This window comes from Cydia fagiglandana, chromosome Z, assembly GCF_963556715.1.
Source record: "Cydia fagiglandana chromosome Z, ilCydFagi1.1, whole genome shotgun sequence".
NCBI lineage: Eukaryota > Metazoa > Arthropoda > Insecta > Lepidoptera > Tortricidae > Cydia > Cydia fagiglandana.
The window spans coordinates 10,069,792-10,092,735 of NC_085959.1; the positions used below are offsets into that span (position 1 = coordinate 10,069,792).

At 37.2% G+C, this 22,944-nt stretch overlaps 1 protein-coding gene across 2 annotated transcripts in view; it reads left to right on the top strand.

Moving 5' to 3' along the window:
• Positions 1–22,658, top strand: part of LOC134678325 (FK506-binding protein 2) — an 88,445-nt gene extending 65,787 nt beyond the window's left edge. The window contains exons 2-5 of one of the 2 annotated variants that reach the window (XM_063536857.1): positions 18,022–18,110; positions 18,858–19,045; positions 19,464–19,529; positions 20,869–22,658. In XM_063536857.1, the coding sequence (XP_063392927.1) occupies positions 18,022–18,110; positions 18,858–19,045; positions 19,464–19,529; positions 20,869–21,051 (526 nt within the window). In that variant the 3' untranslated portion in view covers positions 21,052–22,658. The remainder of the gene's footprint in view (positions 1–18,021; positions 18,111–18,857; positions 19,046–19,463; positions 19,530–20,868) is intronic. The other variant, XM_063536856.1, reaches the window with a different exon arrangement.
• The last annotated feature ends 286 nt before the right edge of the window (positions 22,659–22,944 follow it).

Consider the following 22,944-nt stretch of genomic DNA (forward strand, 5'->3'; position numbering starts at 1 on the left):
AAGGCCGAAGGCAGAGCTCCGCATAGGGCCGAAGGCCCGAAGCGTCCAGGATTTAAGTGCTTTAACATAGAACAATAGTACAAGTGTCTAAATGCGAAGGCCGAGCTCCGCGTAGGACCGAAGGCCCGAAGCGTGCAGGACATCAGTGCTTTAGCACAGAAAAATAGTACAAGTGTCTAAATGCGAAGGCCGAAGGCCGAGCTCCGCGTAGGGCCGAAGGCTCGAAGCGTCCAGAATGTTAGTGCTTTAACACAGATCAATAGTACAAGTGTCTAAATGCGAAGGCCGAAGGCTCAGCTCCGCGTAGGGCCGAAGGCCCGAAGCGTCCAGGATTTAAATGCTATAACACAGAACAATAGTACAAGTGTCTAAATGCGAAGGCCGAAGCGTCCAGGATGTCAGTGGTTAAACACAGAACTGACAGACTGGACTCGGCCTTCGGCCTTCGCATTTAGAGACTTGTAATATTGTTCTGTGTTAAAGCACTGACATCCTGGACGCTTCTTGCCTTCGGCCTTACGTAGAGCGCAGCCTTCGACCTTCGCATTTAGTTAGAATCTTGTACTATTGCTTTGTGTCTGAATACCAAAGTCGCACATCTCGCGAATGCGTGATGTATTATAATAATTTTGAGTAATATCTAAATTTTATCTGTAAAGATTATTTGGGGTCATAATGATTCACTGTATCTAGATGAACTTGAATACAGCATTTGATGGGTAATTTTAAAATAATTAATTACAGCGTCACACTTATTTAAATAATTAAATGATCAATTAATTCATTTTGGAGTAATGAATGTAACGATTAGGTACAATTTTTTTGTAAATAACACACCAAAATTACGAGAATAGATATTTTATACGGGTAATACACGTTTTATAGCAAACTCGTTCGTGTTTTTCCTGTAGCCATCGCATTTAAGGGAATCTAAAAGCAATTTTTTACGCAGCACCTTTACATGCAGGATATTTCATTCAATACTTGAGACTCAAATGAGAAAAACCGGATATATATGAACCACAGTCGTTACCTTTTATAGTACCTATTGTCCACAGAAGTGACCTTTTCTAAATTATGTTTTACCAATTACATCAGAAAGTACCTAACTAAGATTATTATATACTTACTAGCATTACGCTACGTCTTACGTAGGCGAACAACGCGCGAACGCGGCGCGGCGCGGCGCGGCGAAATCAATCCTTTGATGCCCATAGAAGTGTCCTACGTAAGCGATCTCGTTGCGAACGCGGTGCGGCGCGATTTGCACGCGAATGTCAGGCGGCGCGGCGCGGCGCGGCGCGGCGGCGGCCGCTTTCGCCGCGCCGTTCGCGCGTTGTTCGCCTACGTAAGACGTAGCGTTAGGAACTCGGGATTGTCAAGCAGCCGTCATACGTTATATGTGTTCTATCAAAGTAACTCGCGCCGCCATGATGCTAATGCATTATTTGAGGAGATGAGCATGTATTACTATGGTGAATGTGGTATTAAAAGAACCGTTATTGCTTTATCTTACTATTTCAGGTATATTTTATCAGTTTTGACCCCTTTTTTTCGCACACGGTAGCCTCAAACAAGAGCAGTGATAAAAATTCTGTAAAAACTGTCACATTTTTATTTTTTAACAGCTTATTATAATTCCACGTACTTTATTTTACTCATATTTCATTAAAATAAAGTAAGATCTATCAAATGACATGAATTTTACCGAAATCGGTTAATGGGCTGATGAGTCATTACTAAATGAACACTGAAAATAGGGGTCATTTTTTCTCCGAATACGTCGTGTCTAGCGCAGAATCAGCACCATCTATGTCAGCGACACGTGCTGTTCCGAGTAATGGCTACTTTCTTCTACACATCTGTATCAAAACTATGTTTATAGGTATTATAGTTTCGGAGATATAAGCCGCCGCGCCATAACACTTTTTCGTTACATCGGTTTTTGATCCGAGCCCCTCGACGGGTTTTTAAAGACGTTTACCTACGTTTCACGTCAAAATGTCCAAAGGCCAAAGCCACGCCGATAAGACATAAGACCTCATAAACGACTTCATAAATATAAACGTTCACTGAAAAAACCCAAATTCATTTCTGATAATTTTATTTCGTTACTGAGTTATCGTTTTGCACCGAATATCAATGAAATAAAAGCACGTTGTTGTTTGATAGATACATTTATATAAACATCGTCACATGAAACCAATATAGGTACTCGTAAACCAGACCACTGCGATGCCACTGGCTTTAAATATCGTTCTTTCAACTGATGATATAGCCACAAAAACCCGCTGAAACTGCAGGTCGAGTCTTGATTTCAATTTCTTGATGATATATCATTGCATTAACTTTCAAAGCACATGATAGATCTTAGAATAGCAACAAAACTGGTTGAAACTAAGAATTTTATTGCTGAAATTATGTGAACAACATTGCTTCGTCTTCATAAATAAAATTTTAATAGTTTATATTGTTTAGGCTAAAATGTGAAGAATTTTGTTGATAAATTGTTTATCTAGTATATTGACATTATGTCATATATGTTTTTAAAATGACGTAATATGAATACCAGCACAATGAAAATTTATTCCAATAAGAAATAACAAATCTTCAAACTTTTTTCATTTTAAGTGAATTAGGAAGAAGCTAATTATACTGATTTGGTTATTTTGGTTGTATTAATATATTTTATTAAATAATTTGTCATATTTTTTAAGTATTATGACTTGTGAATAAAAATAAATCGAAATTTTAATGACTCTAGATCTCCGTGTGACGTTATTTATTTACCCTATTAATTTTGAATACAGTTTTTCACTGGTATCATCATTCGTATACGGACATGAATTTCTGTCAATATATATACCAAATCGAACTGTCAACTTGGAAAAAAGAAGTACGCGTCCGCTTCCAACGGCCCACAGCGGGCATCTGAGGAGAAGGAGAATTTGACAGATATGGCGGATGTATGGAAATTATACGAAAGTTTACGTTTACGATTGAATTTCTCTGTAGCCTTTAAGAGGAAAAATAGGAAAAGCCTGATTCGTTGTAGTCCAGTTATCTGGCTTTCGAAATCACTCGATTTTATAGCATGAGCATCGATTTTTTTATACAAATTTTACTAAACGCTGACACTCGTTCATCACGTTTTAGGTACAACTTTGCATAAGTGTATTTATTATATTGTAAAACATTTCAGATTTTCAAGGGTGATTCGTTGTAAACACACTCTTTGGGATATTAATGACATTTATTATAATTTTTTTTATCAAGAGATGTGAACGCTAGCGACTAAACGGTGACTGCCTTTTTCGCTGATTTTGCTCGATGCAGTCTTAATTAGATAATTATTCATCCAGAGCGGGACTCATATATATTTAGTTTTTTATTCATATGTGCAGTTTTATACAATTACATAGGTACTATCTTGATTGACATATACATATACTTGTACATTTTATTAGCGCTCGCAGACGGAATAGTATTTGTTTAAGATCTATAGATACTAGTATAAAACGCTGAAACCAATTTTATGAGATATACCTACAGACCGACATTAGTGAAAATTATACGCAATTAAGTAATTAGCTTTTTAAAGAAAGCAAATAAAAGAAAATAGGTCATTTTAACTATATCATACTTACAACTCCTATTTAAGTATATAACTAGCGCCACTTGCACCATCCGACTAACCCAGGGTAAAGCGGTTAATCCGTTAACCCAACCCTAATTGTACTGGTAACCATGGTAACTCCAGGTTTAACCGGTTAACCCGGGTTATTACGATGGTTCAAGTGGCCATATATGTAAGTACGATATACCATTTGAGAAACAGCAAACTTATAGGATTGAAATCATTTAGAACATTTCGCTTGGCTAAGGCTGATTGTACGCCTACCTAATTAAGAAAATATACAGAGTATCGTACATCGATGGACCGTTACCGATTTAGGTGCCGGATGCAATGAGGGTCACTCATCACTTTCGTTCGTGACTCGACTGACTCGAGGACTTTCTCCCAATACTCGCCTACTTTGGCTAGCCTTTCTAAACCAGGCCACCCTACTCGCAGGACGCTAATAACTCGAATGGCTCTGTCAGTAAATGTATGTCCTAACCTTTTCTAATTTATTATATGCATTGGCAACGCCGCCATACTGCTAACCTACACCTGGTTTCCCATTCAGAATAAGTTATCATATAATGCTCGTCGCACCAACAGAGATGCTCTTAATATGCTTAAGTATATAGTCGCACCAATAAAAGTCTGCAAGTTTGACGTTTAAAATGACACTTGCACTGCGTGGGCTATCAAAATCGCTGCAGACTTTTTACGGTACATTACATTACATTATTACATTATTAATATTTTCAGTGTTTATTATAAAAATCGATACCTGATTTAAAATTACAAAAAACCGGGCAAGTGCGAGTCGGACTCGCGCACGAAGGGTTCCGCACCACAATGCAAAAAAAAAACGGTCACCCATCCAAGTACTGACCCCGCCCGACGTTGCTTAACTTTGGTGAAAAATCACGTTTGTTGTATGGGAGCCCCATTTAAATCTTTATTTTATTCTGTTTTTAGTATTTGTTGTTATAGCGGCAACAGAAATACATAATCTGTGAAAATTTCAACTGTCTAGCTATCACGGTTCGTGAGATACAGCCTGGTGACAGACGGACGGACGGACGGACGGACGGACAGCGAAGTCTTAGTAATAGGGTCCCGTTTTACCCTTTGGGTACGGAACCCTAAAAACGAGAATAATCGAGCTAGTCTACCAGTCAATGCATAATATAAGAGCACTTTCAGACAATTCAAACTAGCCTCACTCTAATAAGAAACTTTTAATACGACGATTCCTCGCTGCTTGTACTAATGGGCCATCATTCGAACTTTGTTGATTTTTGATCGACTACTTGGTTTGTTTGCTGACTTGAGTCTCTGGTGTGCCACCCATGACTGTCATGACCTTAGGAAATTATTTACTCAACTTATCTACTCTATTGTAAGTATACTGTTACTATATTGCACACTACTGTATTACTATTTTAATTTAGTTGATCAGTTACCAGAAACATTTTCTTCTTTACAAAAACAACATACCTACAATCTGAATAAATATTAATATTTGTAACGAAGCAAGGTATGGTGTCGTTAAATCCTCTAAAACCTCAAGTCTAGCCCACAAATCAAATCTACCAAGATGCCCTTTTGATTTAACTGAAAATCAACTCGGGGTGGGTAGAGGACTTGCAGTAGGGATATTGCTTTGGACATGTCATGAACATGGACTTAGGCTATGTTACGAAAATATGCGATGCCACTGAACGGCAGTGCAGTTTCAACAATCTGTCCTTAATCCTAGTTCAGCCGTCGGGTTACCGCGCCAGCTGATTGAAATTTATGGCTGTATCGTAAATATAAGGAGATTACCTCGCCCGTCGATTTAATAACGGACTGCCCGCTAGTCCCGCTACCAAGTGCGAAGCGGAGTGCGAAGAATTTCGTACATTGGCCGTCGCACCTAGGTATTGACCAGCGCTACGGTGCAATCAAAACCTGATATTGAATTTCATAGAAAATAGGTTGCCGAGTTCTAAAACAAACTATATTTCAGACGAAAGGCGACGCCCCCATTACCCTCTCAGGATGTTAACATTACCTAAAGAAAAATTTTTTAAGCAATTTGACGTATATTTTAATCTTGTATTTTTTTATTATTATTTAATTGTTATAAATTGCGTAAGTAGCTTTTAAAAATTTACATGGAAGTTGTTCTTCGCTCCTCTCTAATTTTAATATTCAATAATATAAGGGAAGGTGCATAATAGCTATGGTTAATATAAACTGTTTATAAATATTTTCCATAATGTCAGTTTCCAGGAAGGAGTTGGGGTCTACGTTCGTATCGGAGAAACATTTTCCACGTGGTGTAAATTTTCAATCTTACCAACACCAACCTCAGAGCGTCCTGGGAGTCGAACCACTAAGCACCACTTGCACCATCCCACTAACCCGGGTTAACCGGTTAAATCTGGAGTTACCATGGTTACTAGTACAATTTAACACTAGGTTACAGGGTTAACCGCTTAACCCCGGATTAGAGGGATGGTGCAAGTGGCTTTAAAGGGGCCCACTGATTAACAGTCCGCCGGATGGTATCTGCCTGTCAGTTGTTCGGAACTGTCAAATTTTTGTTCTAACTGACAGGCCATTCCGTCTGGTGGACTGTTAACCAGTGGGCCCCTTGAGACTTTTACCATTTTGATATATTTAAGGCGGTTATATCTTAATAGATATTTGACATTGAAGATGGCATTTCCACACTTTGTTATTGAAAATGCCATGGAGCAGCTTGGTTCGACTCTATCAATCCTCATTTATTTGTCTTGCGTATTTAAATCGGTATAAATCTTTTTACACATTACAATTTTTTTCACCACACCAGCTCGGAAAGGCTTACTTTGCACTTTAAAAACTGATAGCAAAGTTGCATTTTATTCACATGGGAGACAAAGTAATCAAATGCTAATTTTGAGTTGGTTTCTTATGTTTGCTGGTAGAAATGACTTTTAAATGATGATTTTGGATGATAAATATTTAATAACATTCATTTGAATTTGATTTGGTTTGATTTTGTTTGATATTTTACATTTAATATTTGCTTCAGGTTGGTGTGGTGAAAAATTTTGTGTTTCACTCGGGGGGTGTTTCACTCACAAATTTTGTTTAACCCTCGTGCTTTGAAACCCTCGCAACGCTCAATATTCCATTTTTCGAACCACTCGCTACGCTCGTGGTTCAATTTTGGAATCTTTCGCTTGCTCGGGTATCAATATTAGCACGAGCAGTTAAACAAGAACTTTGCCCCCTTGTAAAACAAATAAGTATTGTTGCTTATTACTTACGACAGTAGAAACGAGTAAGTATGATGCGTCGTTGACCAATATCTAATGCCGTAATAGTCAGGCCCAGATTTGACTAAACAAGTATATTTGGAAATTAGAATTAACGGGCTATATAATAAATTTATGTCAGCAGCCGCGGCTTTATGTATCCCATAACTTGTCTCGTGTAGCACGCATAAAAAAATCGGGAGAAACGCATAAACCTGCGATATACATATAATGTACATGATATTCTTATGTAGAGGCCGTGAATGTAGAAATGCATGTACAAAGGTAGAAAGATCGAGAAAATGTGTGCGTAAATTCAAAGAGATTAGGCAGGCTATTCGCAATATATACTAAAATATTGACTCAGGCAAACCAGCTTAAAGTTACACTAGGTTAACCGTTAACAATTTTACACTAGGTTAACGGTTAAACGGGTTAAAGTTAGCTAAGTTTAGTTAGGTTGTTGTAGTTGTTGCACTGCGGATCCTGTAGTCAAAATAATACTTCAATCCAAGTTCATTATTTTTGAGATGGCGAAATGTAATATAAACTTACCATGTGGATCAAGTGGATACTATGATGCAATATACAATATACATGTAATGTGGAATATTGCGCGAAACTCTGCGTAGGGGGCGCCACTACCACGATCCATCACAATCTGGGGGTCTACCGCGAAACAAGAAAATCGAAATTTCGTTATCCTCTTGCATAATCGAGCGATAAAGAGGCAGATAACTAAATTTCGTTTTTCGCTTTTCCCGGTAGGCCCTTGTTAACAAACCGTCTTAATGCATCAATGTCATATTTTATTGTCTGTCAAAAAACAGTTTAAGGCACAGTATGTATAAGTTACTCTATTGTTTACTAGCTAGCTTATTGCTGCACTCTGGCGGCAGAACATTGCAGTAATCTATTGATACAACAGAATACAGATAACATAACCACAGACAAAGAGGTTGTAGAGCTTCCTTTAGATTGTATAATATCCGTGTATTTTACAAGAGTCTTATGTCCAGTATGTTTCCTCAACACATTTCTCAGAACAGTTGGTCGTGTATGCAACTTTCTCTCTCAAAGATCACGATGCGCCTTACGCAATCTAAAGGTCTGATCATACTTGTTTATACTTTAACCTTTCACCTTACTGGCTGAAAATATTTGTTTACGGTTTTCATTTAAAAAGGGAAAGCCAATAGGTACCTAATTACTCTTTTCACCACACCAACAGGTAAAGGCTCTCTTGATTGTTCAAAAACCGATAGCAAAGTTGCATTTTATTCACATGTGAGGCAAAGTAATCAAATGCAAATTTATGTTTGCTGGTTGAATTTACTTTTAAATGATGATTTAATAAAATTCATTTGTATTTGATTTGGTTTGTTTTTGTTTGATATCTTACAGGTAATATTTTCTTCTGGTTGGTGTGGTGAAATTTTTTGTGTTTCTCGTTCTTTAAAATTCTCGTTTTTTCTTCAATAAAAAAATTCTTCAATAAAAACAATATCATTTGTAAGTAGGTACCTAAAGTAACTCTGCTTCGAATAGAATTATTTATGATTATAAATTATACAGGTTGATTCATGAGAGGTGAGCACTTGAGCAGGACTAATCCTGCACACTCAGTAACTGATAATTGATCGATCACCGTCGTATTTAGGTGAAACAACGACACTTTTTTCTATTTTTTAATTTTTGGTGAGGGCAAGTTTAACTCTCTACAATCATGGTTACCCTACAAGACCTAATTAATAAACATAAAACCTCTTTAACCGTAATGACAGGATTTTGATTACGAAGAAAGTAAACTGTCAAACTTGAGTGAGATACGAGTTTTCAAAAGTAACCAGACCGTGATGACAGTGATGACATTCAATTTGACACAGAATATCGGTAGTTTAGTATTCTAATCATAGGGTGACCATGCATGTCGTAAATAAAATTAGTAATTTTTTTTTAACATGAGTAGAAAATTAACGTTAATCTCACTAATACTGATACAAAACAGTTGCTTAATTACAAAATGCGCAGTGTTAGTCCTGCTTACGTCTCCTGAATCACCCTGTATATTAAATTTGAAAGCAATTAAAGCATAACCCCCTTATTCACAAAAGTTTACTAAAGTTGACAAGGCGATAATAATCGTTTGTCCCTTTCCGACGTATTGGTATGATGAATAAGGGGGTCAGTAAGTAGTATTGGGTAGGACTCGAGTCCTTTGAGTCCTCTGCTTCAGGACTCCGAGTCTTTTCAGAGAACTCTAGAGTAAGCGCCATAGAGCATACTTTGTCAAATAAAAACATAATTAAATATAAATAAATAGGCAATAAAAATGCACTTAAAAAAGTCTTAATCTAAAAAAGTAAAGCTAAAAAAAAACTTTCGACACACACTAAACTAACAAGTACTTAAATTAAGAAAATGAAAGCATCCTTAAAGCCGGTTGCATCTGCTGTTGCATACAAATCGGTGTTTTACCATTTCATTACACGGATTGCTTAATGGTGCATCTCCATTCAGAGAAGATGGCGCAACGAGACGAAACGGTAATTTTTATTTTTCACAATAAATGTATAAGTAGGTATAAAACAATTGTCACAGATATTCACACGCAAGCCTAAACCGTTGAAGGTAGAACTGAAATTTATATAGGTACTTTTATTACATAGGTATTCTTCAAATGTTGTAAAACTAACAACAAGACATTTTTAATACTATACCACTACATATAAGCCGGTTTTCTGTGGGCGGTGATTATGCGGTTGAAAGTTTTAAAGATTTCCACACGAACAACGTCGCGGGCGAATGCTATAGTATTCTAGAAAAATATCTTTAAATAAGGAGGAGAAATTTGCCAGAAATACTGCAAGTTATAAGGTATTTGTTTTGTAACCACTTGGAATGGATGGATGGATGGGAATTTTTTAAAAGTAAGTAAGATTTGCTAAGTATTGTACCGCAGTTTGATAGTGATAGTAGTAACGTCTAAATCATACACGTAAGCTTTAAGCTTGTGCATGTTTTAATTTTCGACAGATGTCCAGTTCAGAGGAATATGTTTGTTTCCTTTTTGTCTCCTATTTGATATCATTATACATATGTATGTAATATAACATTAAAGGGGTAGTAATGACACTGAAAATAAGATGTGAATAAAACGACCTTCTGTAGTTCTTGAAGTGAAGTTCATGTAATAGGTAGCAGTACCTAGAGTACTAAACTGCAAAACGTAATTCAAGACCAATAATTTTTAAGAAAAAAAAACCGACTTCTATGGGGCCCGGTGAAAGATTATGGTAGATGGTGCACTATGTAGAAAAGGAGGTAAAACCAGTACCTACTTTCTAGTAGCATTTCGTTTCCGTAAGGGTCGTAGTTATCTAGCCTAACCTAACCCATTTCTCTGATAGCAGTTCGGTTCTGTGAGGATTGCAGTTCGAACCTAATCAAACCCACTTTTCTAGTAGCATTTCGTTTCTGTAAGACTCGCAGTTCTAACCAAACCTAACCCACTTTTGTTCGGTTCTGTGAGGATCGCAGTTCAAACCTAACCTAACCCACTTAACGGCGCATGCGGTGCGGTGTACGGGAGTTTGAGCGGGAGGGGTTTGGCATCATCATACCCACATTTTATGGTAGGTAATCATAGTGGTTAGTTTAGGTATCATAGTGGTTTTCCGGGTCAAGGTCCGGGTCTCTGAGTCAGAGTCCGGGTCCGAGTCCCGGTCCAAGTCCGGGTCCGAGTCGGGGTCCGAGTCCGGGTCCGAGTCCGAGTCCGAATCCGGGTCCGAACCGGATCCGGGTATAAGTCCGGGTCCCAGTCCAAGTCAAAATCGAAATTCGAAATCACCAAACATGTACTATGCGTCGTTGAAGAGTTCTGTTCTGATCATCATCAGCAGTTCCACTTCATCAAATCCGACAGTTTTTAATGTAAACGCTTGATTTTATGATGAAAATACAAAAAAATCTATACATATGCCTTTAAGATTTGAGGAGTTCCCTCGATTCCTTATGGATCCCATCATCAGAACTCGAGCTTGACAGAAATGTGGCTTAAAAACTAAACTTGCTTAACAAACATAACGAAGAGGACAAATCGCCAAACGTGAACTATGCGTCGTTGAAGAGTTCCGTTCTGATCATCATCAGCAGTTCCACTTCATCAAATGCGACAGTTTTTAATGAAAATGCTTGATTTTCTGATGAAAATACAAAAATCTCTATACGCATGCCTTTAAAATTTGAGGAGTTCCCTCGATTTCTCATGGATCCCATCATCAGAACTCAAGCTTGACAAAATTGTGGCTTAAAAACTTAACTTGCTTAACAAACATAACGAAGAGGACAAATCGCCAAAGGTGAACTATGCGTCGTTGAAGAGTTCCGTTCTGATCATCATCAGCAGTTCCACTTCATCAAATGTCACGTTTTTGAATGTATATGCTTGATTTGTTGATAAAAACACAAAAATCACCATATGTATGCCTTTAAGATTTGAGGAGTTCCGTCGATTCCTCATGGATCCCATCATCAGAACTGGATTTTGACAAAAACGGGACCAATCTGTATGCATATACATACAATCAAAAAAATAATTTTCAAAATCGGTCCAGTAATGACGGAGATATGGAGTAACAAACATAAAAAATAAAAAAAATAAAAAAAATAAAAATAAAAAACATACAACCGAATTGATAACCTCCTCCTTTGGGATTTGGAAGTCGGTTAAAAAGAAAGTAAGACAATGTTGCCACGTATTTATGTAAAAATAAGTAAATAAAAGTAATTTTTTAAATCGTAGGAATAAAATTACTAATATATAGATGGTCAAGCAAATCTTGTCAGTAGAAAAAGGCGCGAAATTCAAATTTTCTATGAGTCGATATCCCTTCGTGCCTACATTTTTCAAATTTGCCGCCTTTTTCTACTGACAAGATCTGCTTGACCAACATAAATTATCTTAGCGCGATTATTTATCAAAAGGAATTTACTATTTTACAAACAAATTATTGCAGTAGCAACATTGTCTTACTTTTTTTGGTCTTGATTTACGTTTTGCGGTATAATATAAATATTAAATCGCTAGTTTTCTAGAAATTTCGAGTAGGTACCCTAAAGAACTAATGAAGACTTTGTGATCGAGCCTTGAGGTGCACTTGCGTCACCAATATTGTGCGAACTTTCGATCATGAGCGTGACGCGTCGTGTGTTGTTGCGAACTGCGGATGTTCAAGAATATTCCAGGATTTAACTAACTCATATTAACGAGATCGATTATTTAAAATGATGAACGTATGTCAATAATGTAAGGGTTTGTTTACCTACTTGCAGTGATGCATATTTCTTGCAGTTGACGAAATTAAACAAATCATCGTGACTTTCGAAATGTCAATCTTAATATAACAAAGACCGGTTCAACAGTTGCGCTTTTGTAAAAAAGATAATTAATTAAAAACACATTTTATAATAAATTGCTTCAGTTATTTTTAATTAGATTAATTTACTATTATTACCTATTTATATTAAATTGTCAGTAAAATATGTTTTTGCATTCTGTCTGCATTGAATCTGAAATAGAACTAAGGCTAAGATGAATGCTTGTCAAAATTGTCCCGGCGGTACAATGTCATTGTCTCTCCCGCAAGGCTCCGTTCCAATCTGGTTTGACAAACAATACATTTGCTTTAATTGCTATATCTGAGAACCGTACTAAGTAAATCGTATAGGTAGTAACAGATTGAGCTCGGTAATTTTGATTGGTACCTGACTACCGCAGCGCAGGAGATAATTATCAACATCCCTATAATGGGTGTTGCACCAAATCGGTACTACCAATAATGGGACGTATCTATAGGTAGGGAACCTGGTAACCACACATCCTGTAAAATAGGTCAGTTATTAACATCATTTCTTAAAGACCAGTTTTAACATTTTACTATAAACAAGAGTAATAGACGTTTCATTAATATCTGTCTGTTAGTCGGTGCGAAAAGAGAAGTCGTAGAATGTATTGGATCCCGTACATTTCACGATTCTTTTCTTTCCGCAGACTCTAATTACTAGTAGTGCGCCATACTGTCCATGACTGGAGAAATAATCGAAATTTAAATAATGTATGGAATTAGCCACGTGACTTATGTAATATACATATGTAATTATATGTTTTCTTTTCGTTTGGCGTTTGTCAATGATCATCATAATGTTGCCATCTTGGCCGGGGCACCTCAATAAATATAATAAATTTGAAATAGGTGCGATAATACAAGTAGGTACTAGGTAAATTATTTATTTGACCAACATAGGTGTGCATAATGTGTTACAGATCAGTCAGTTTCACTATGTTTGCCGCTACATATATGATATCATACATATTTGTACCATTCTTATTCAACGTCCTTGTTTCTTCTATACAAAATTTACAAATACAAGGCATTAGGCTAGTATAAACAAGATACAATTGCTCAAGAAGACGAGTAGGTAAGCGCGTGTTGTGCAACATTTCTTTACAAGTCTGTTCCAAACCAAAGACGTATAAATCTTTCAAGGCACTTGCACAAAACTAATAGGTAATTTAACAGAAAACACAGTCAGTCGTAAGATGCCTTAAATGACAGTTTCATAATAGGTCGTGGCCTTTATTACATGGCAGTGGCACGTGAACTTATAGTTCGTTTTTTTTAGCATTAGAAAGAACTTTAGAGAAGGTAAGCGATCTTGACATGTCTTTTAATTGAAAAACGCATTTTAAAAATTAGTAACTATTACTTTTGAAAGCAGAAGAATATAAATGATCGTTTTAGATTCATAATTGTTACATATTTACCGTAACTTATTTTTAAAATGTGGTTTTCAATTAAAAGACACATCAAGATTGTTTACCTTATTTCTAATGCTAAAAAAACGAACTATAGTAGTCGGCACAATAAGGTATTTGACAATTTTTTATGAATAGTATGAATCGATCAGGGGGCCGATTTTTTAATTTCAACCGCTCGATTTCGTGTATTTCGTTCAATAATATCTCCAGTACCCGGCATTTGAATTCTACTAATAGAATTGAAAACGAATGTATGAATAGAATCGATACTTAGCATTTCACACTTTGTCACCGATTTTCGAGTAACGAAATCGAGCGCTCGAATTTCAAAAATCGGCCTCCAGGTTTGATCTTAGGATCAAATGTCTGTATGGGGCCCATTGTCTTAAAGCAATACAAAAGTCCAAATGATGGTCAAAGTCTGGCACCCGCACTATACGCATGAAACGCTTCTAACAAAATGGCTATACTTCGTGACGTCACCATGTTAGGGGCCGTTTCGATGTATGGAAAACAAGGAAATTGCGATTTTGTCGGTGAAATATTACGTTTATGTATATTGTTGGTATATGGCGTTTATATAACTCCTAAAATGAATTTATCGAACCTTAATATTATTTCGTAGTATTTCAATCCAAAGTTTTCCAAAGAAAAGTGCATAAGTATACTCAACATAGATGTACCTATCTATTAAATCCCATTAAAGTATACATAGAGTTAGACCAGCGGTCGGCAACGTTTTAGCAGCCAAGGGCCACATAGTAGTTAACGAAGATGACGCGGGCCGCACTTTGGTAATATTTGTGACTTTAGCAGACATTGTCGTTCGTCAGTATTACATACAAAATAAAAAGGGAGGCTCGCGGGCCGCAAGCGAGAGGTCGGCGGGCCGCATGCGGCCCGCGGGCCGCGGGTTGCTGACCGCTGAGTTAGACCAAGAAAAGTCTGCAGCGATTTTCATAGGCCACGTAGTGCACTTATTATTTATACGCATAATATAATACGTATAATTTCATAGAAGATTGACGTTTAAAATAACAGTTGCATTGCGTGGGCTATCAAAGCGCTGTAGACTTCTCTTGGTCTAACTCTAGAAGTGTGTCAAATTGCCAGTTGAATTCTGATTTCACTTCTTACACCTCGCAAATTTTCATAGTGTCTCACGGGAAATTTATAACTTCTTAAGCACAGGCGTTACCTTCACTCTCAAGTCTCACCTTTACATACAATTATATTAAATTCTTAAACATTATCCTTCGTGACACGACACCTGTATTTTTCCGCAAACATTTTTATTTCCCCACAACGCAGGATGACCCGTTCCGAAAGAAATATGCAGTATGTCTATATGAACCCTGCGCGGACTCAGTACATTTCTCCTTTGAAAGCATTGCGTCTTGTATCACGCCTGGAGGGACCTGGGGAATTATATAACATCTAGGAAAATTAATTATAAAGATTTGAGACTGAATGTTTGCTGACACAGCTGGTTGGCTTTGCCTGTTATTCTGAACACGCTTGCATCGGACAAACATAACCCCTTTATTTTGACCAAGACGTGAAATCACGATCGATGAGTATTAAGAGAGAAATGTTAAGTTCATTATAAACTTACGTAAATTTCTTCACGTGTGAGAGTTAGATAACTTTGTCTAATATTTTTTTAAGTGAGCTTTATCCTAATATATTACAATATCTTATTATACCCATAACGCAGCCCAGTACCTAATTTTACTACGCCAGTAACAAGATTTACCCCAGCGCTGTATTCCCCATCAAATCCGTACATAAACGTTAATGGTTGCACCACACCGAGCAGGAACAAAGGCCTATATAATAGTGTTATTCTGGCGGACAATTTATCTGATGCTGGGCTGGAATATATCGACGTGTATAGACGTCCAGAGACTGCTAACACATAGCGGTGGCCGATGTAGTTGAAGTTACTTATGTGTTTTACCTAGCTCATGTAATACACAACGGAAACTCGATTAACTTCAGCCCAAAAGGGGATCGGCGTAAAATCAACACCATTTTCACCACATTTACCAGCGTACCTACTGATAAATGTGGTGAGAATGATGCTAGCTAACAATATCTACACAGAAATAGTAAGAATAAAAAGAGGGCTCCGCTTTTAAAAACTGAAATAAATTTTGTTTCAGTTTTTAAAAGCGGAGCCCTCTTTTGTGTATGAACTTCATACACAAACTAATCATAACAGATTTAAAATAAATAGAAAATGATGGGACCCGGCGACTGATAGATTACCCTGTTCAAATTTAGTGTGTGCTTCTATTTATTTTACATGCGTCATTGAACTCAACTTGACGTAGGCACATACTTTTCGAAGTGAAAACTTTTGTAGCGGCGCTGTGCACTTTTTGTGATGGGGAAAAAATGTTTAACTCGCGAGAGCGCAAGAGGTAAGACGTGACGTTAAAACTGTTACAATCTCATTGAGTTTTCACTTCTGCCGGCACTCCTGAATTCAACCCGTTGTTTTTTTACCGGTATAGATTTTCTTCTAGGTTAATTACAAGTGCCGGGTGGAATTTGTTTTAACTCGCTTAAATGATGAAAAGTAATTAAGGTTGTATGATGATATTTAATACATTTTAAAATTTTGATACTGAATTCTGTTATAAGTAGGTACACAAAACATAAAACTCATTGCATAGAAAATATCTCGCTATAAAAAAAAATTTACTTCATCGATTACAGGTTATTTATTTGATTCGTAAACATTTCCATGAATAGGTATTCGACGCCAAATTAGTTGGATTGACCTACAATGCTAAAGTACTACGCACTAAGCCTTAGGTTACAATTTCATAAAACACTCATCGGACTGGAAAATCGAAAATGTATACAAATGGAAACATTTATCTCAAACGAATTCACGTAACCGGTCTGTTCGGGAGGCAATTCAGTTCAACTATTGCATAAGTATTTTAATTACCCGGTCAGGCTTTGTCTGAACTGAAATTAAGCCGCGGTCCGGACCTAGTTCAGACACACTAGTGGCTCATTCTGCTTCGTCCACATTGCAAGAACTAAAAATGGAGTGCCCAGTGCCCTATGTGGGTCAAACACTAAACTAGTTTTTCCTATGAAGGTTAATTTTTTTATTTAACCCTTATCCAAATGAATAAATACTCTTTTTATATGGATAAGTATGATAAAATCAAATCATTACCTATTATCACAGGAGACAAAACTTGTGTGTTCGTCAGAACTGTAGGTAGGTACTAACACGTATAGTTCGAAACAAAATGTTTGGATTAAAAACGCAGTTCGAAAACAGGTGAATGGTATGGACCTCATAGTTGGACAACAGGTTTTGAACAATCATTTTTGAAACAACATTTGAGATAATACATTGTTGATTGTAGGGATGCGCAAAACGCTTCACTGAGATGAAAAAATTGATTCATATCTTTCGCTCGAGGTGATATATATCACTCATTTCGCTCACTTCGCTCAGTTCAGTGGATTTGTAATAAACTATATTGTTCAAGAGTGAGTAGAGGGAAATGTCAATCAATCAGATACACAACAGCCATAAGTGCGATCAAGGTGGCGAATGACGCGATACGATCCCTTGGTGTTTTTTTTCCCGACACCCTCCTAATTCTTCCTAACCGCTCGGAAACCTATTCGCATCGTCTCACTAGCTCCTCGCTCATCACGCTCGAGCGGCTCATTCGAATCATGAGTGGGAAAGAGCGCGCAAGGAACACTGGGTTAGATGAGCGACTGAGCGAGTGGAATCATCAGTGAGTTGAAGAGTGAATGAGTTCAATCAACAGATATGTTTTCTTCATGTTTTGACCATAACAACATCGGTTGAAATTGATTGTGATTGTACGGTTTCACCTCACGGTTTAGATAAAACTTTAGCCAAATCGTTTTGCAATTAAGTTGTGGTCATCAATCTACCGACAGCAAATAACTATGTATTTGTAAATTTAATTTGCGTGTCCATTCAAAAGCATCGGCCAAAGAGAAATCGATCAGAATCACTATATTTATTAGTTAGAATTAAGTACCAAGATGAATTCGGCAATGTTTTATTTAAAAAGAAAGAAAATTACTTTTTGCACGTACCTTCGTAGGTAAAGCAGAGGTAGAGATCTAAATTGTAAACGTTTCTTGATCTCATCGATTGTTTACATTTTCACGTATAGTACATAATATCGTACACGAGTATTTTTTTGCTCGCCATTTTCCTAATTAAACTTTTAATAGCCGCTTTAGATGTGTCCCCATTTAATAGAAGTTTTTCTTTTCAGCTTCGACCGGGACCAACCCTTCACCTTCCAGATTGGCGTCGGACAAGTAATCAAGGGGTGGGACCAGGGTCTGCTCGACATGTGTGTCGGTAAGTTCATATTGTATTTATTTATATGTAGGAAAACGATCCAGAACGTCAAGCTAAATTCAATCTTATGTGCTTTTATTTAACTTCATTTATCCTACAACCAATAAAAACTTGTTTATAAATATTTTTCTTTACCAACGTTTTCCCAAAGCCATTGAATTGTTAACAACTTTTTGTCAGTTGGGTAGTACTCTTCAGTGCAAAACCTAATATACAGAGCCACTTACATAACTGCTGCACAAGTTCTAGACGCATCCCACTTCGAAATTAGTTTACTGACTGTACGGGATTGTTTTGTGCACTTATAATATCAGACACAAATCCTAGGTCCGCAGTAAATTCTATATGGGCTGTTTTGGGGTTACTAGATGACGAAGTGCTTTAATATACTTATTGTATGTTACGCATTCAGTACAGGTCAAACGAGGAGGAGATTGTATGATCAAAAAACACAAATTTTCGCTAAACATATACGTAGGAGTTGAAGATAGCTGCTCGCAGGCAGGGCTCAAGTGACTAATTATAAGGCCAAAGCCCAAAAACAACGATTGATGTTTTTATCTAGACGTTGGTCCATTCCATTGGTATCTTAAACCCTTTGCTCAAATATGGTCCTGTAATTGGCGCGACTTCATGCTGTTCCTATTGCCTAGGGGAAAATGAAGCATTATCCTCTAACCCCACTATATCTTACACATTTAATTAAAATTTAAGCGATAAATAAATGTGCTAACTTTCAAATTCCAGGTGAGAAGCGTAAGCTGACCATCCCGTCCCACCTCGGGTACGGCGAGCGCGGAGCCGGCAACGTGATCCCCGCCCACGCCACCCTCCACTTCGAGGTCGAGCTCATCAACATCGGAGACTCGCCCCCGACCACCAACGTCTTCAAGGAGATCGACGCCGATAAGGACGCACAGCTCAGCCGCGAGGAAGTGAGTATCCAAAACTAAAAAGGATTCTTAAGGCCGAACCAAGACGTGTATGCAGTGTGGTTGCAGAGTAGACACGCGCGTGGATATGCCAGTTGTAATGTATGTTATATGTCAGCTCGTCGCTGGGGCATTGAGCAAAGCGTAGGGCACGCAACGTAACCTAATCGTATATATTAAGTTTTATGGTTAGCGCGGCGGTAGTGCGCTGTCGCAAAATACGAGTATAGTTATCGGATTGTACGGAACAAAAGCCGATTAAAAAATAACAAAAAGATGGGTACACAAATTACACAGTGACAGCTAATACTATTAAATAAGCCACAATTGAAGTCGTTACCGACTAGTCGGGAGTTCATCTTCAAGCGGTGAGTTTATAATGTAATGTCAGTATGATTCACGATAGTTTAAATTTAACTAGGTGAGTATCCAGTTAGCGTTCCAAGCCATGGACACAGACGGCGATCAGGAGCTGTCGAGAGAGGAGGTCAGTCGTGGTGGAGGGTATCCTGCTCTTCTAAACTATGCACTACTGTGGCTCTTTGGGAGAATTGTATATAAAACGCATAGGTAGCTATTACAGGATCCCGGGTTGATATGTGCCCTTTACAGATGAGATGAAAACTCTGTATAACAACGAATATGATGCTCATACTTGCTCGGCAGATACAGATCATAATGTTCCTTGCCTAAAATTGTGACAACTCGGATGCATCCAGGGTATGGGAAGTTTACTTAGTATTGATTTAAAATTATCATCCTAGTCTACGCACATGATACATTACCCATATGACCCACCCTTCTTTGTAGTATCGGGACTTCAAATCACATGTAACGCCTTTATCCGCATCAGTTAACGTTCCTTGTCTTCTTTTTTCGCATTTTCTTCTTCGCCTACTTTGTTAGCTTCTTATTCTTAGCTGTTGATTATTAAAGCTCCAGTTTACAAGATAAACTTGTAAAAGTTAAGGATATTTACAGTCAAAATCTGCAGCTGTAGTCCAGTTCTTACAACGCATGGCATGACCAACTTAACCAACCAAACCTGCTCTAATAAGGCTTGCAAATCTTAGTGTATTATGCGCAGATGACTGCGAAAATATATATATTATGCGCAAATGTTATTCAAATTCCAAGCTACTTTTAAATTACAGGAAAATATCACCGCCTCTTAAACTGATGCAATCGCGAATAATCTTACCTAGAAATTTTGGAACATTGAAAGTATATTTATGATCCCCGGTGCTTTATTTTCGGATCTCATCCGGAAGTCGATAAGAGACTACCATGTATTTTTTTAATTCACTAGATATTAAACCGGAATGCATATATGTTATCAATGTTATTTATTTTATAAAATAGTAGACAGCTCCATGCGTATTCCCAGCGTGGCCGTAATTATATCGTTCGTTAAACATCCCAGGGGTCCCTAGAATTGCAGTTATTCGATTCCCAATTTGATGTTGGTACAGCCTATATACATCCTATAATGAATACCTATACTTAAGTATGTAATTTCATTAGTACACTATAGGTAATATCTACTCATACATCTATTTTTACATACTAGTAGATGTCACATATGAATAATTAAAGTAAAAATCACTATCACTACGTCTACCTACACTTTATAAAACAAATACCCCGTCGCGTCTGTCTGTTTGTGTGTATGTATGTTCGCGATAAACAATAAAACTACGGTTTTTATCTATCAATATGTAGAATGATTCTAGAGGAAGGTCAAGGTGGTTCTGTTTAACCCGTGCGAAGCCGGGACGGGTCGCTAGTGTATATTTATTACAAAACCCCATTTCTCCCTTTTACAGGTGAGCGAATATCTGAAAAAGCAGATGACCGCCAGTGAAGGGGCCGAAATGAGCGATGACATTAAGAACATGCTTGAGAGCCACGACAAGCTGGTCGAGGAGATCTTCCAGCACGAGGACAAGGACAAGAACGGCTTCATCAGCCACGAGGAGTTCTCCGGACCCAAGCACGACGAACTCTAAACTAGTACATCACTAGAACCACTCAAAAGTTACACCGACTATCCTAATGCCAACCGGAATAAATGCAGCTGACAAAACAAAAAAAAATATTTAAAAAATAACCGTAACGTGAGTGCCAAATAATTCGGACATAATTTTTGTAATAGTGTAACTTACATAAGTGGTAATATAACTGTACAGGTTTTGCACTGAGTAGGTAAATCGACAACGATATGGGGGCCGATTATTGAATTCCGATCGCTCGATTTCGTCACTCGAAAGTCGGTGGAAAACGGCGAAATGCAAATTCAAAAATCGGCCCCATGGACTGAGAAATATCATACCGGCAACTTTTATGTGACAGTCATATTCGTAGACGATTTGTATTCGCAAACGTAATGGAATCGATTTGAACTGTTGTCGGATAATAGGTACGATGGTTTATGGACCAGAGCACTATTGAGATGGCTCATTGCGTTTTATAGCGAACTATATACTTTTTGTGTGATGAGTGCTTATACTCAATTAGTGTATCTAAATTAAATCTAGGTAATCCTACTTATGTACCTTACCTTAGATACAAGAATACTTACATATCAAAAAGTAAAGTTGCATTTTGTCGGTTTTTAATCCGTGCTTATAGGTAGACTCTGAACATCTGAGCTCTCCGCTGAACATTCAGTATCTGTATATACTATTATATTAATTATATTATTCTACATTCCTAAGCTGGGACGTTGACATTTTTTATATAAGTATTTAATATTTTGCTTCATATATAACATTGGCTAACCTCTTATCTGCAGTGGCGGATTTGCCCTAACGCCAAGTAGGCCCGGGCATGGGCGGCAAATTGTGACAAAAAATTCGCTGAGGATAACAAGAAATGACTCAAAATGTAGTCAATATGATAGGTGCTGAGAAAGGGGCGGCTACAGGGCCTGGGGCCTAGGGCGGCAGACTGCAAATCCGCTACTGCTTATCTGACAAAAAGGTGTTCGCTCTATTAAATACCTAATCTCCTTTGACGAATAATACTGTATGAGAATAGGTAAAGCTCTATACACAATAATTAAAAAAATAACGTTCCTTTTTTTTAATTGTATACCTACTTACATGTAATTGTAAAAATCTTGTTCTTCTTTTGTTTATTTTATCTGTCCCTTCTAAGGCGACGATGAGCGGTGTACGTGAGTCATTTTGTAGTTTGTTAAATCATTTTGTACTTAGTTTATGTTTGTTAGAATGTCGAATTTGTTGTAATAATGTTAAGGGTACATTTATGAGTCAGTAAAATAAATTTATTTTTTCTATTTTCTTTTTAAGTACTTACTGATGTTTTTACCTATTTTATTACCTATCTGCATTCAATATTATGGCGTTGTTTTATTGATAACGTCTGTGTCAATTATATTTAATAAATGTCTATAATTATATAGCAATTTAGTCCGCAATTTACCTGATTATATTCATGTTTTTGTAGTCACATATTGTGTCTGTAAATGTTTCCACCTTTAGGTATAATAGAACTGTACAATCGTTACTTCCTGTCACAACTGCTACCAGTACTTAAACTAATTGAATGTTTTCCGCTGTTGAATTAATTAATAAAACATATTTATAACAAATACTGTTGTTTTATATTAACCTCAAGTTCCTAGTAACTAGTAACATAAAGTTATCAACATATTTAGACACCAATAATTTTTAGGGTTCCGTACCCAAAGGGTAAAACGGGACCCTATTACTAAGACTTCGCTGTCCGTCCGTCCGTCCGTCTGTCACCAGGCTGTATCTCACGAACCGTGATAGCTAGACAGTTGAAATTTTCACAGATGATGTATTTCTGTTGCCGCTATAACAACAAATACTAAAAACAGAATAAAATAAAGATTTAAATGGGGCTCCCATACA